This window comes from Phycodurus eques, chromosome 3, assembly GCF_024500275.1.
Source record: "Phycodurus eques isolate BA_2022a chromosome 3, UOR_Pequ_1.1, whole genome shotgun sequence".
NCBI lineage: Eukaryota > Metazoa > Chordata > Actinopteri > Syngnathiformes > Syngnathidae > Phycodurus > Phycodurus eques.
The window spans coordinates 12,865,206-12,881,223 of NC_084527.1; the positions used below are offsets into that span (position 1 = coordinate 12,865,206).

At 40.8% G+C, this 16,018-nt stretch overlaps 1 protein-coding gene across 1 annotated transcript; it reads left to right on the forward strand.

The window, feature by feature from the left end:
* The first annotated feature begins 2,376 nt into the window (after positions 1-2,376).
* On the forward strand, positions 2,377-15,127 carry tars1 (threonyl-tRNA synthetase 1). Its single transcript, XM_061673453.1, has 19 exons — positions 2,377-2,525; positions 4,525-4,602; positions 4,698-4,888; positions 5,558-5,681; positions 6,663-6,787; positions 7,227-7,344; positions 8,117-8,181; positions 8,256-8,334; positions 9,667-9,813; positions 10,113-10,211; positions 10,935-11,101; positions 11,179-11,341; positions 11,425-11,562; positions 12,917-12,994; positions 13,081-13,181; positions 13,543-13,647; positions 13,767-13,839; positions 14,508-14,622; positions 14,707-15,127. Exons 1-19 carry the CDS (start codon positions 2,463-2,465, stop codon positions 14,853-14,855), a joined length of 2,178 nt encoding a protein of 725 aa, XP_061529437.1. The 5' UTR covers positions 2,377-2,462; the 3' UTR covers positions 14,856-15,127.
* The last annotated feature ends 891 nt before the right edge of the window (positions 15,128-16,018 follow it).

Consider the following 16,018-nt stretch of genomic DNA (forward strand, 5'->3'; position numbering starts at 1 on the left):
TGCCCTCTGCTTTTGAGACTGCTAGCCTTCTTGTTCTCCACGTGTTCAGACTTCATGGTATCCATGTTGACATTGTATTGGACCGGGGTCCTTCATTCTCATCCCAGGTCTGGAAATAGTTCTGTAAGGCGGTGGGCACAGCAGCCAGTTTGTCCTCTGGCTACCACCCTCGACCCAACGGCCAGACGGAGCGGGCAACCTGGAATCCGCTCTTCGCTGCGTCACTGCTCACCATCCTGCCTCCTGGTGCACCTTCTTTTTGGGGGTTGAATATGCCCACAACTCCCTCACCAGCTCCGCCACAGGTATGTCTCCTTTCATGGCAAGTTACGGTTTCCAACCTCCTTTGTTTAAGGACCAGGAGCATACAGTGGCGGTTCTCGCAGTGAGGGAGCATCTCCAACAGATCCAGTCTATGTGGAAGAACGTCAGGGCTGCTTTAACTCGGTCAACGGTGAAGAATAAGCAGCTGGTGGATCTCCATCGCTCCCCTACACCTGTATACAAGGTGGGTTAGATGGTATGGCTCTCCTCCCGTGACCTCCCTCTCCAAACCGAGTCACGTAAGCTCACGCCGCGCTTCATTGGACCTTTCCTGGTCACCAAAGTGATCAATCCCACCTCTGTACAGTTGAAGCTGCCCCAGTCTCTCAAGAGCCATCCCACGTTTTATGTGTTTCTGCTCAAGCCTGTCTCCACCAGAGCTCTTAGCCATCCGGCCATACCCCCTCCGCCCCCCATGTTATCGACAACCATCCTGCCTTCTCGGTATCACACATCCTGGATGTACGGCCCTGTGGAACAGGGTTTCAGTTCCTCGTGGACTAGGACGTTTATGGTCTGGAGGAGCACTCCTGGATTTCACGTAAACTGATATTGGACGACTTCCTTATTAGAGACTTTTATGCGGCTCACCCGTCGAAACCTGGTAGGATGCCAGGGGGCATCCGTTGAGAGGGGGGTACTGTCATGATCCATGCCCTGCAGTTCCTCTTTTGGAGCTTGGGTGGCACCGTGTTCCTTGGCTCTCCCTCTCCCCCTCTGTCTCCCTAGCAATCAGCATCACATGTGCATCGCTCCTGTCTTCAAGCAGCACTCACTACTGCCTGCATTTAAAGCCTGTCAAGTTCTATAGCCTTCACCTGAGTATTGACGCTTGTTTGTGACTCACCAGCCGACTCTCGTACGCCCAAGTTTTGTGATACGAAAGTAATTATCCTACGACCCGCATCTGTACTCACCCGATTGTGTTCTTCCCTGACTCAAGTGTTCCTTCTGTGCCTTCCCGTCTCGCTGACCGCTTCATCCACGCCGCAAGCTACCCCAGCTGCTTACGTTCCCACTTCCTGCTTGCTCCTCGTCCCGACGGTCTTCCACCTCGCCTTGGATATTACCCTGAGCCAACCTACAATAAACAATTCTAAATCTATTCCCTCCATAGTTAGGAATCAGATAGTGATCAGTGTTTATGTTTTCAAAAGATCACTTCTACGACATTCCTAGGAAATCACAATGTTCTATCACTGATGACTGTATTTTTAGAATAGGGTTGCTCAGTGTCATTTCTTGATTTTGTAAACATGTACTGTACATAGATTTATTTATTTATTTGAGGAGTCTGTGTGTGCAGTGCTTGGGCGTGAGTTGTAGCCGATAGAAGCTCTTGTATGAATATGCATTATGTTATTGTTTGTGGTAATTAAATGATTGAAGTGCATCAGCCACTGTGTCATCCTGACCACTTGTGAGGGCATTACAATATATATAATATTACATGTATAATAGACAGTGTGAACTGTTTTATATTTATTGTGATTTTAAAAAAATAAAATACCACCCTTGCATGAGGTAGAATTGTGTAATATTGTGTGTATTAATTATTGTTAATATTATTATGCGTCTGTCTACTCAGCTGCTGTAAAACCTGAATTCTCCCATTGATGAACTAAGGCCTATTCAAATCTATTCTATTCTATTCCCTAATACAGCTAAACACTGAAAATAGTGAACACTAAGCATTGTTGAATGGCGACATCTCAATACAGATATTGTATTGAATGATGGAAAGTGGTCTCACTTTAAAGGCGAGTTTATGATACAAAAATATTAAACAGAAATAAAAATCTAAATGGAATAATGTAGTGCCGCCTGGCAAAAATAAGTAATAGAAAATACAAACCTCAAGTTTTGAATGTTCTTACTAAAATAAATAGAAAATACATATTTTGATAACTAGTACATGTTCTTACTCCAATAAAAATATCATGTAAAAGTTGATGAACATAGATCAAATTTGCTAATTTGCATCATTTGCTAAGCGCCATCAACACCAAAGAGAAGGGACGAATATTGCATCAGATTTCTGGGTGACGTCATCATCTGTCACCGCCGGTCATTGTGTCAGTTTGGAGCTCGCTAACTCGTCAACAAGTCGCTCGAAGTGGGGCAGCTTGTCACTTTTTATGGCCGAACAGACTGTCGTGGTGGTGAAAATGAGCGAACTCAACATGGGCGAAGGTCAAAAGGTAAAGTTTCGCCTTAATTTCTGGCTACGTGGATTCAATTTAGCCGGTTAGCTTAGCCTAGCCACCTCTGTCTGTTCCTATTCACGACAGCTAATGCAATGCGGTGCTAACGTGTCGGCTTTTGGGAAGAACGGATGACCCCACATTTCTGTGACTGGAATGCTGCACATATAATAAATGTGCAATTATGTAGGTGTACATATATGTGAGCTTTTACCTCATATGTCCCGTTGTTAAGTTAGTGATCAAAGGGAGAGTCAACGAGGCGCCTCATACAACACATTTGTTAACTTTCTCCTTTACTTGTACTTACCACACTTTTTTGTTAACCATTGTTTTAGCTTTATTGAACACAAACATAACATACAAAAACTATAAACTATACTTTAGAGCATTGGGGTGAACAGTCTTCTCAAGTGTAATACAACAAGATTTGGATGTTGGCTTGCAAATGTTACACAATTAATAGGAAACTTAGCCATGGCTTGCAAGCGTTACACAATTAATATGAAACTTAGCCCAAATTAATGTAAGATTGAAAACCTATGCCTTTATTTTGTCCAATTTAGGCAGTCCAAATAGTACATGTCTAATAGTTGTTTTCATCGAGGGTTCAAATTTAGAATTGTTTAGGTCAGTCCAAAATACAATTTTGTAGTTGTTGTTCTGTCAAAGATAAGACCCTTCTATTAAATATCTGCTAAGTACGACATGTGCTACATGCAAATACCTTCACTTTTCTCGTCGGTAATGTATACGAGTGCTATCCATTTTCTTCTGCTTCTCTGGGGTCGGGTCACGTGGGCAGCAGCTTAAGCAGGGAAGCACAGACACCCCAGTTCTCAGCCACTTAGTCCAGTTCCTTAGGGAGGTCCCCTAGGGAGGGGGCCCCTACTTCTTCCCAGGCCAGCTGGGAGATGTAGTCTCTCAGCGAGTCCTTGTTCGGCCCCTGGGCTTCCTCCCTTTGGGACGTGCACGTGCACCTACGCAGGGAGGCGTCCAGGGGGCATTTTAACCATATGCCCGAGCACATTTATTCATTCATTTTCCGCAACGCTTATCCTCACTAGGGTCGCGGGTGTGCTGGAGCCTATCCCAGCTGACTCTGGGAGAGAGGCGGAGTAAACCCTGAACTGGACGCCAGCCAATCGCAGGGCACATATAAACAAACAACCATTCGCACTCACATTCACACCTACGGGCACTTTAGTGTCTTCACTTAACCTACCATGCATATTCTTGGGATGTGGGAGGAAACCAGAGTACCCGGAGAAAACCCACGCAGGCATGGGGAGAACATGCAAACTCCACACAGGCGAGGCCGGATTTGAACCCGGTTCCTCAGAACTGTGAGGCAGATGTGCTAACCAGTCGTTCACTGTGCCGCCACACATTTTAATGAATATAAATTCCATTATTGCAATACAGCACCAGATAGTGGTGCTTCTGGTGTGTGCGCTTTGGCCACTAAGGGGCAGTATACTATATACATAAAGACTCTAACAAATAAGAGTTTCACAACTAAGTGACTGTAAGCTGCAGTAATAGCAATCGTTTTCACAGTCTAAAGCATATATCCCTGTCAGTATTTGTATATATTCTGTCTACGTGTTGTAACCATTTGTGTTCAAATAACAGTTGCTTAAAACGCGGCCTTAATTTTGTCATAAATTAGTCTGTCTATGTTGTTTTGCATTGTGTAGCATTAAGCAAGTGAACTTTCTCAAGACAAAGTTCTGTGTTTGTTTTAGATACGTAACATGTAATTATTTGTTTTATGTTTAGTTTGGCGATAAACAGCTAGAAGTGAGTGGCGGTCGCTGCCACCATCTAGTGCTTGTTTCTCAAATTTTTGCTGATAACTCAAAGCAAAAAATTGGCTAAGTGAAGGTTCGCATCTCAAAAAACTTGAGTCGCGTCACTCATCAGTCAAGGTACCACTGTGTAATTGCATTAAGTAAACTTTAATTAATATCCCTACGCTGTGATGTATGGACAGGGAGGAGCAGTGAGTGGTAAAGATGGCGGAAAGAAGAAGGTGAAAAATAATGCTGGCGATGCTGGAGGCAGAGCTGAGGTAAGCAACAGAAACGTTTTTCATACCTTGCATATTCACATCAGTATTAGATAGGCTAAACGATGTTTTTCTTTTTTTTTTTTTTCCCCTTCCAGCTTTCACCAGCACCGAAATACATCGACAAGCGCCTGACGTTGTACGCAAAGCTCAAAGCTGAGCACGATGCCCTCATGGCAGAGAGAGCTGCCAAGGAAAGTCGAGCCATTAAAGTCACCTTACCTGATGGCAAGGTAGTGGACGCAGAGTCTTGGAAGACCACGCCCTACCAGTTGGCTTGTGGAATCAGGTCAGTGTCTGTTGCAACATTTTTTAGCACCATAAATGGGGAAATATTCCCTGTACTGCTGCCATTTGCAACGATGAACATACTTTATTGTTAAATGAATACCTCTCTAAACAGCGTATTATCTTTTAATGAAGTGGATAATGTTAATAATGTGGGTAATCTCACATGATCAACACAAGCGTTTAGAGTTGCAGAATTGTGGGATTTTTTTAAATTGGAAATTTAACTTGGGAATTACCGTAATTTATAGTAAAATATGGTAATAAACAAGGAATGTACATAATTGAAGGTTGGCACTTAGGGTACTTGATATAGTTGTGGAAAACATATTTTAGCATAAAACAACCAGATTCCATGCAAGTACAGTGGTTCCTTGAGTTAACAGTGCCCCATTTTATGAGTTTTTCCCAAGTTAATGAGAATTTATCACAATTTTTACTGTAAGTGTTCTATTTGGAAAAGTACCCAGCTTAAGCTCCCATTCCCTTGCAGCGCTACATCTATATCACTGGCGTGAAACTTCGAATTATAATGCTGTGCTTTGCTGTACTTTATTTTGCACAATGTCAGACCACATTTTAACTTAATTCATCTCTTTAATGTGGATTTGTCAGTATAACTCAACATCTATGCGTGAATTTGACGAATCTGTCATACTCTGCCATCCAGTCAAGGCCTGGCTGACAACACAGTGATTGCCAAGGTGAACAAAGACGTGTGGGATCTGGACCGGCCTTTGGAGGACGACTGCAGCCTCGAGTTGCTCAAGTTTGACGATGACGAAGCTCAAGCTGTAAGTTCACAGAAGCCAATTATTTGGTTTCTACTCACAAGACTAGAACAGTAAAATTCTTAACAACCCCTTCTGGAGGCATGGTGTCAATATTAACTGTTCAGTATCTAAATGTCAGATGATATCAGCTGTTTCAATATTCCTACAGTTCAGATTTTCTTAGTTTTTATGTTGTTTTTTTCCCAACCTTTTATAATTCACAAAGCCAAATTCAAAGAGACATACACAGGGTATTTCTGAGCGTGTTATTGCTCTGAATATGATACTTTTAGAAACCATTTATAAAATAAAAATGTGCAAAATTAAATGAACTCTTAAAACATTCAGAATTTTGTTGTATTTTGTATTGTTCTTCTTTCTTAAACTTCAAATCTTAATGCATATAACTACTTTTCAATCTCAATCAATTGGAATATGGTAAAAAAGATAATTTACATTCAAAAAGTGAAACTCATCGAGGTTCAGGAAAAACTTTTCAGAAAACTAAATCGTGCCTTATTTCTATATTGAAATCATTTTGATTGTTTCTTATGTAATATTCTGATTTCTTGAGATTGAGAATTTTGGATTGTCATTTACTCTAATCATCAAAATGATAAAACACTGTTGTGAATCACCGATCACAATAGAGTTTCACTATTGAACTGAACCTACCGAAATAAATTATACACAATATTCTATGTTATTGAGGTATATGTGTGGCGTTTAATAAAGTATGTACTGTTTACATCTAGTGTAGGAACACATTTCCATTCTGGAAGTCTGTCACAAGGCAGGTTATAGCAAAGAGTGGAAAGGTGTTGTGGGGGAAAAATCAATTCCAACCAATCCATACGACCAATTAATAATTAAAAAAAGAACTTTTGATGCCACTATTATGGTTGAGTGGAAAAAATAACATTTTAGAGACCTCGTTTGAGAAACAATGCTATGGAAATGAGAACAAAAACATTATTTTCTACATCCTTGAAATCCTTGAAGGTATACTGGCACTCCAGTGCTCACATCCTGGGTGAAGCCATGGAGAGAGTGTACGGCGGTTGCCTCTGCTACGGTCCGCCCATTGAGAACGGCTTCTACTATGACATGTTCCTCGACAGCAATGAGTGAGTGGCGCAGGCTTGGCCTTCACATTTCTCCAGTTGTCAATGAGCTTAGCTTTTTAATTGCCTGGACTGGAGATGAACCTCTTTCTTTGCGAACAACCTTTCCACTTGACCTTTCCCATATGCATTTCCCCCATGCAGTAGGAGAGCCCTGTCTAATTAATTCCATAACCCTCTTAATGAAGTCATGTTATGCTAATGGCCTTCCTTACTGACTGATTCTCACCAAGGAGATTTTGACATTGCAGCACCCATTCAGCCAATAACTCTTAACTATTACCTCAGGTTTCTCAAAGGTTCGTCTCTAATCACAATGGTGGTGACACTTAAGATGCCCTTTAAACACAAGCATACTAAATTTAGCAGTGCTTTAAAGGTTTTTTTGCATTGCAATATGAGCTACAATGTTGCCATTTCTCTTTGTGGAATTTGTGTGCAGAGGGGTGTCGAGCAATGATTTCCCCTGTCTGGAGGGATTGTGCAAGAAAATAATCAAGGAGAAGCAGCCATTTGAGAGGCTGGAGATCACAAAGGAAACACTGCTTGAGATGTTCAAGGTATCCCACAGAAAAAAACAGAAAGTCACATAGCATCAGTAACTAATACAGTGAAGTGAAAATGTGCAAATAATTGACGCCCCTCTAAAATTCAGTTTGTAATTGCGTATAGCACTTAAAACGGAGAGTATCATAAAGCACCAACACCATGCAGCTGGCATGTTCACAATCACGAACCCATGGTACATAAATTATTAATACATGTATTCAGTAGTTGAACTAAACCACCTTCACATGAGGCTCATCAACACAGCGTAGTATTAGCTAGCGCACGAGTCTAAATAACATGCTAGCACAAACTGACGTGACTGCATACATCAGCAAAAAAATACTGAATGTATGTTATAACTTTACACAAACAGTATTAAGTCACCTTCTGGCATTCACACACAATAATAAATGATTGTAAACACAGGCAAATTGTAACGGGAAAGTATACTACACGGGCTATCAGTAGCTGTATCAGGAGAAAGGCGGAAACATTTTTAGTTTCCCTTTTGACAGTGTACGAGGTGCATTCAAAGACTGCCAACAAAACGGGACGAACGCAGATGAAAAAACACTATCAATGAATTAAACCTAACAGAAACACCAAGCTACACCAGATGGTGCCAAAGTAAGACTTGTATTGCTTTGGTCTGAGCACAAAAACAGCGAATAGACAAGATTTTCAGCGAATAACGGACAGGAGGTTACAAAAAATAAATCTGCCAATACCAAACTGTGAATGTGTGGGGATTCACTGTATAATTGACACTCTTACTCTTTGCAGTACAACAAATTCAAGTGCCGTATATTGAACGAGAAGGTTACCACTCCCACCACAACAGTTTATAGGTGAGTTAATGTGTGGTGGCTGCTGTTTGTATGTCTTGTCGATCTTCAATGCCCTCGAATCTCGTACGTTTCAGGTGTGGCCCTTTAATTGATCTGTGTCGGGGTCCACACGTGAGACACACAGGAAAAATCAAGGCACTTAAGATCCACAAGGTGAGCTTTTCATTCCTGAGCTGAATTACGCACTGCACTGTATGTTCTCATGTAGTGGCCTTCGCTCTTAAGAGGTGCCGTGTCACAATTAAATCATCAAGTGTGTCCTCCATTTTAGAGAGTTCACGCTCACTTTTTAATTATTATTATTTTTTTACATTAATTAATACCCCTGCAAATCAGTCCATTTTAAAATTAAATGTGGCCCTTGTGCACAAAATTTGTTACGTAGGCAGGATGCCAATAGGTGCCTGAGTTAACGCAAATGGTGAGACACCATAACAGCTGAGCAGGGTAACAGGGTAACATAACAACTCACCAATGTGGATCTGGAAACAAGAAACACAACGGTCTTTAAAGTGTCATAGTCCACATTTTATTCAATGGCTTTTGTTTTCCTGCTATTCTGTAGCATCCCCATGTAGCAGAGAAAAGCCATGGCTTTAATTTCAACAACAAACAAGCTGTCGTAACTGTGTTTAAAAGGTACAAATCACTAACAAACTATCAGCATCAGCATGTGACATGTCGAAAATTAAATAGGGATCAATTAAATCCGCCTTCATCTGCAATAAGAATGCACAAGTGGAAGCGGCTAATGTGAGGTTACTGATTACCTTCTCATTGTAACGCACAAATAACATTCTTCAACAACCGATCAACAGACAGCAGCATGTCTAGTTCTCACTTTTGCGCAAGCATTTCGCTGGCTTTGGGTGGACTCCTCACATTTCCAAAACCATTACTTCTCAGAGAGAAAAAGAAAACCCAGCACGTTTGTTTAATCGTTAACATTGCATCCTCATTTTCAACACTTTAGATTGGTCAATAGTGAAAATAACAGACTCTCGTGGGGACTTACCAGTTGGATGAATTTGTGAAAAAATATGAAATTGAGCAAATCTGGACATTGAAATTTTCCGCCCAACGATGATGATTTATACTTATAAATGCCTCCTCCCAAAGACACACCTTACTTCAAATACTGTACACTCTGCAGTTGAGTAAATAAGCAGCTACAGTATACAAGGTGTTCTCAGTTTACAATGGTACAGACATAAATGGTTACAAACGTCGGAAATGAAATGCGCAGTAGTATAAGAATATGTCATAAGGCGGCACAAGAAGGGATGTTCAGTTATTGTACTTAATACTGCAATTATGACTTTAGTACTAAGAGCAGTGATAGACTACGATGTGTTGCGACTTGTGCACAAACTCGGGTTGGTCACCGACATAGGAACGGAACCCATCTATGAAGAAAAATTGTATTACTGTGAAAGGTGACAATCTGGACAAAAAGCCTTATGTTTTTTTATTTTTGGTGCACAGAACTCCTCCACATACTGGGAGGGAAAGGCAGACATGGAGACCCTGCAGAGGATTTATGGAATCTCCTTCCCAGACCCTAAAATGCTGAAAGAATGGGAGAAGTTTCAGGAAGAGGCCAAGAACAGAGATCACCGCAAACTGGGCCGGGTATGAACTTGAGGCATTCAGCCCACAAACTAGACCACGTATCAAGGTTTCTTTTTTCTGCCTGGGAAAAATTACTCGTGAACGTTCTTCATCTTTGAGTGATGATACATTGACCTGACTGCAGCAATCAGGTCCCATTTATTGACTGTTTTCTTGGGCAGATTTAGTTCTTTTGCGTTAAGTTGTGGGAGAAGTGATCTTAGAAACAGTGTGTTGTCAGACAAATCCTCATTCCAGCACGTGACGAGTCTGTTCAAATTAAAACCGGTTTGACCTAAATGCAAATATGTCGTCCTCAGGAGCAGGACCTGTTCTTCTTCCATGACTTGAGTCCAGGGAGCTGCTTCTTTCTGCCTAAAGGTGCCTTCATCTACAACACCCTGATTGAGTTCATCAGAGTAAGTCAGTCATTATTGGACAAAATGAGAGACACAAAGGCTTCAATTATCAGCAGGGCCACATGAATGGGGAGTTTTACTTTTGTCATATTTGAGGTGCTACAGTTGAAAGTTTTTAGTCTGTGAAAAAAGGGTTTTTTGTAGTTTATGGAGGTGCACTGAAGCATACTGTGAGCTGTTTAAAATATTTTACCCCACTCTTGTGGCTAAATAGAGAACATCATGAGAAAAAGCACTCATTGTGATGTTGTGCGGTTGACAAACTATAACCACAATACAGTATGAGGTCAGTGAGAGCCAGATAAGAACATCTGAAATGCTTGATTAGTTCCCAATATTGTGTATTATTGTTAGTCTTTCATTAATAATCCACATCTTGGCTTATCATGGAATTTCAAATTGATAGTTACAATAAATTAGTTCAAAATATTGAGTTTATTATAAAGCCTTTAATTATTAATTAATCACCTCTTGGGGCAGCATACAATTTGAATGAATAGCCATAATAATTTCATTCCAAATACTGATTTATTATTGTAAAGTCTTTCAGTAATAATCCACCTTCTAGGTCTTCACACAATTCGAATTGATAGTCACATTAAATTAGTTCCAAATATTGAGTGCATTATAAAGCCTTGAATTGATGGACACAAATTACAGTAGTTTCAAATAAACACCGCCGAATGAGTTTGTAGTAAAAGGTTTATTGTTTCCCTGTGGCAGAGTGAGTACAGGAAAAGGGGTTTCCAGGAGGTGGTGACGCCCAACATCTACAACAGCAAACTATGGCAGACCTCCGGTCACTGGCAGCACTACAGCGACAACATGTTCTCCTTCGAGGTGGAGAAGGAAATATTCGCCCTCAAACCTATGAACTGCCCTGGCCACTGGTGAGGCCTCTTCTTCCTCTACACTGTTTCTTTTCTTCTGCATTAAAATGTGTCTAATTCCACTGATTTAATTTCAGTCTGATGTTCGATCACCGGCCACGATCCTGGAGAGAGCTGCCCCTTCGCATGGCCGACTTTGGCGTCCTGCACCGGAACGAACTGTCGGGAGCCCTCACTGGCCTCACCCGCGTCCGCCGCTTCCAGCAGGACGACGCACACATCTTCTGCTCCATGGATCAGGTGAGGCCAACCACAACAGTCGCATTTATGAACGTGTCTGTTTGATGGCAATTTTCGAACTGCGCCGATGTTTTTGCCCTCAGATAGAAGACGAGATTAAGGGCTGCCTGGACTTCCTACGCACTGTGTACGACGTGTTCGGCTTCACTTTCAAGCTAAACCTCTCCACCAGACCTGAGAAATTCCTGGGAGAGCCTGCCGTCTGGGACCAAGCAGAAAAGGTAATCAGAGCGCCTGCTTATTTTTCTTGCTTAGCTGAAAATGTCAACCGCTCGCGGGAAGTCTCGGGAGAACAAAGATGGGCAAGCCGTGATGTTATCAAGATAGAAATTGAAGAGCCTCTGCGCAAATGGATTGTGCTTCTCAGAAGACAAAGAACATCTATATTTAAAAAGAATGGACGGCACATCTGCTGTCAGCTAAAAATGTGGTGTTCTATTCTCCTGAGGATTTACCTCACCACAGAGAGATTTTCTAACAATTCTCCACTCACTAATATAGATAGAGCTCCAAAAAGAAAATTAAGTATAGGTCCAAAAAGAACATTAAGGATTATAAATAGTTTAAAATTAATCCTGCCATATTTGAAGTTTACTATTTAAGAATTCACCTTTTTGTGATTTTTCTCTGGTACCTATGCCCAGTTATTCACTGAAAACCTTGAAAAACCTATTTGCGTCTCTTGTGCCGTCTCTGTAATACCCAACGATGCAACAAGATGGCGCGAGGCTTTTATACTATGAGGATAATTGATATGAAACTTTTGGGATCATATTTTGACAGCATGGACCAGTGTTGTCATGATACTATACCTTGATACCAATAATGAAACGATACCATGGCAAAAACCTAAAACATCAATAAAAGCAGCAGAATCATTGATGGCATCCATCCATCCATTTTCTGTACTGCTTATCCTCACTAGGGTCGCGGGCGTGCTGGAGTTTATCCCAGCTATCTTCGGGCAAGAGGCGGGGTACATCCTGAACTGGTCGCCAACCAATCGCAGTGATGGCATACAATGAAACTTAAAATTCTTTGTATTTTTATTCATTCAAAATAATATTAGGCAATGGAGGATATTTGGTAACTGTTCATAATAGCCTCAGTAGAAAAGAAGAAAATGAAAACAGTGCAGTGATGTTTGAAGGTGTCTAGTTTTTTTGGCAAGCGCGTTTTGCCTATTATTTGAAGGGTTGCTTACTATCTGTTGACGTGCACACAGCCACTCTTAAACATACCGGTGCTAAATAGTAGTCGTATTGTACAGTTTTTGACCGAGAGCCTAAAAGTGCCTGTACACCGTGCAACCCTATTATGAACTACTGTATTAATACAGGCGATGATAAAGATTTTTTTTTAGGTGGGGTTTGCACTTGCGTTTTTTTCACAACTGACGGATTATTGTAGATAGTTTTGAAGAAACATACAATGTAGTATTTATAATTGTATGCCATTTTCAGGCTATATCAACATGTTTAATATAATTTAATGTACAATGAATAGTCATTGATAACTATCCCAAGTAACAAGACGGAATATAATTTATCGCCACATCATTTGTTTGTCTGGCAGCAACTGGAGAACAGCTTGAATGACTTTGGAGAGAAATGGGTTCTCAACCCGGGTGACGGAGCTTTCTATGGGCCAAAGGTGAACCAGCTAACATCGGCTTTAACTGCCAGTCAGCGGGGGGTGATGCGTGTCCTCTATTAACCTCCAGTCTCATTTTCGTGCAGATCGACATCCAGATCAAGGATGCCATCGGCCGATACCATCAGTGTGCCACCATCCAACTGGACTTTCAGCTACCCATCTGCTTCAATCTCTCCTTTGTCAGGTGATAATCCAGCTGGATGGGTGAAATTGACTGAAAAAAAATATATATAGAAAATTCTCTTTAAGCGATGCTTCGTAGTGCTGTAATGTTCAACTCTTTTACAGCAGGGTTTCCAAAGGAATGGAGGATTTTCCGCTAAATTTCCATGGGAAGTTAATAGGGGTGTAACAATTCGTTTTTGCATTTCAATTCATATCATGAGTTGTGGTTGCCGATTCGATTCAAGGACGATATTGGTTCATTAAGAACGATACGATCCGAAGCTATTCAGTGGCTTGAAATCGATTCCCAAAAATCTCAGTTAATTCACTTGAAAGTTTTCCAACTGGTAATTGCTGGAAATTTGCAACCCTGTTTACAGCCATGATGGAGATGACAAGAAGAGACCAGTGATCATCCACAGAGCCATCCTGGGATCAGTAGAGCGGATGATCGCCATCTTGACCGAAAACTACGGAGGCAAATGGTTTGTTTACCATCCATTTAAAGAACTCCATTATTTATTTATATGTAAATATGAATATATATTACAGGACAAGCACTAATCATTCGTCACTTTTTACAAATAAATAAAATGTCTTATAGGCCGCTGTGGCTGTCACCTCGCCAAGTGATGGTCGTACCTGTGGGACCAACCTGTGAAGACTACGCCCAAAAGGTAAATAAGCGCCACTCCCGATGTCACAGATAAGGCTTGTATCCACATAATGTTCTAGGAACGTTTAGTTCTTGGTACTTGTTGTTCCTGGAACTAAAAGGTTCCTGTGGCCCATTGGTTTAACGGTTTGCCCAGTGGGCTAAGTTCCCCGAAACATTTATGTAAATAGGGCTGCAGGCCCTGCCCCAAAGATTCCTGAACCCCACAAAGCAGGGTCTTTGGGTCTCCCAAAAGTCACCTCAGAACTAAATTTATATATATATATATATATATATATATATATATGTATATACCGGATTGCTACAATGAAAAATACATTTAACCATTGCACACATTATCCATACTGACGCTGTCACATCATTAAATTCACTGTGAATACAGCGGAGATAAGCAAGAAAGCAAGGTTAATATACTGCAATTGCAATGAGTAGGACTCATTGTGGTTAAAGAGGTAAAAGCTTCAGGAAGAAAAAGTAGATGTAGCAGAACTTGATAGTTCTCCTTATTGTGAAGGTATGGTGAGCCTTATCTGCTAGGAGGTGTATTACTGCCACCAAGTGGACTGGAGACTCATTGCAATCACATTTCACCAGCAAGCAGCAGTATGAAATTAAAATCTATTTGAAGACTTTCTTTTTTTTTTTTTTTTTTTTTAAATAAATGCACAGGTTCAGCAAGACTTCCACAAAGCCGGCTTCATGAGCGACGTGGATCTGGATCCCGGATGCACTCTGAACAAGAAGATCCGAAATGCCCAGCTGGCACAGTACAACTTCATCCTGGGTCAGTGACTTCATCCTCCCTCCTCCTTGGCTTCCTCTACATTTCCTAATGTATTTTCCTACTTATTTTGTCTTCATGAAACAGTGGTGGGAGAGAAGGAGAAGACAAGTAACAACGTGAATGTGCGCACTCGGGATAACAAAGTTCATGGTGAGCGTGGCGTGGACGAGTGCATCGAGCGTCTCAAAGAACTCAAATCGTCCAAGAGTCGGAACGCCGAGGAGGACTTCTGAGCCTTTTCCCCAAAAACAATTAACGGTAAAAGGGCCCTGACCTTTTTTTTTTTTTTTATTTTAAAAAAATTGGTAAACTGCGGTTTTTCAACGTAAATTATGTTGTTGACATTATGCCATGTACTTCCATCATTTGACTGCAACTTGGTGCCTGGTCTCCTCGATTACAACTGTAACAGTCTGGGTGATCTCTTCAATTATGCTTTGTCTTCATGTTTTCAGGGAATTGTACATGAATTGCAATTTTGTTATTAAACAGTCTATTAATTTTGTGTGGGGTTGAATGTGTTTAAATTAACTTAGGTGGCTATTTCTGCAACACAATTATCACAATTGGACGGAGAAGAACATCTAGAATATAGAGAAGACAATTTATCTGTATAGTTAGATAATGAACATTTATAGTCGGTTTGAAAACTTGAAAATGAAGAATGTCAAAATGTAAGCGCAGGATAATTAAAGTGCATTCAACTTAATTTAATTATTTTAGTTGCTATTTGTATTGTAATTTAAATATATCCTTATTAGGGTCACGGGTGCGTTGGATTTGATCCTAACGAGGGGTGGGATACATACTAGACTGGTTGCCAACAAATCGCAGGGTACATATAGACTTGCGTTCACACGTATGGACAACTTCAAAGAACCTAACATGTATGACATTGGAATGAAATGTCCCCTTTAAATCATGCAACTGTATCCCATTACTTTAAGTAGGGACATTAAGTTGAAGTTGGCGATAAGTGAACGCGGGCCAATAAAAACATTGATTTTGGCTGCTCTACAACGTACAGGTGATTAAAACAAGAGGTTGATGGCGATGTTGGCCTCTAGGACGTTTTCAGCACCAAATAAAGTCAGTTTGGTTTCTGTGGACTGCATTTTATGGGTCCAAAAAAACAAGCCTTTTCGCACGGTTACTCTTAACACTAATTCATTCTGAATGTTTTGTTTTATACATGGAAATAATTTGAAGTCGTTCCTGCAAGTGAGCTTTCATGAAATATGTACAAATTTTTTCCATATACTGTTTTTCCACAAATTGTGACTGGGGGCATTATTTTTTCAGTCAAACACAGATGGGAGGAGGCGTTGGAATAATATTGAACGATGTGGAGCAACCACATGTCCACAGTCTACTGGAACAAAAACATCTGAACTGA

Excerpts from the sequence above, each read along its gene's own strand:
- tars1 (XM_061673453.1), top strand. The coding sequence starts at position 2,463 with ATGGCCGAACAGACTGTCGTGGTGGTGAAAATGAGCGAACTCAACATG. Across the intron at positions 11,342-11,424 it reads TCTTCTGCTCCATGGATCAG|ATAGAAGACGAGATTAAGGG; the intron begins GTGAGGCCAACC and ends TTTTGCCCTCAG. Across the intron at positions 12,995-13,080 it reads GAGCTTTCTATGGGCCAAAG|ATCGACATCCAGATCAAGGA; the intron begins GTGAACCAGCTA and ends ATTTTCGTGCAG.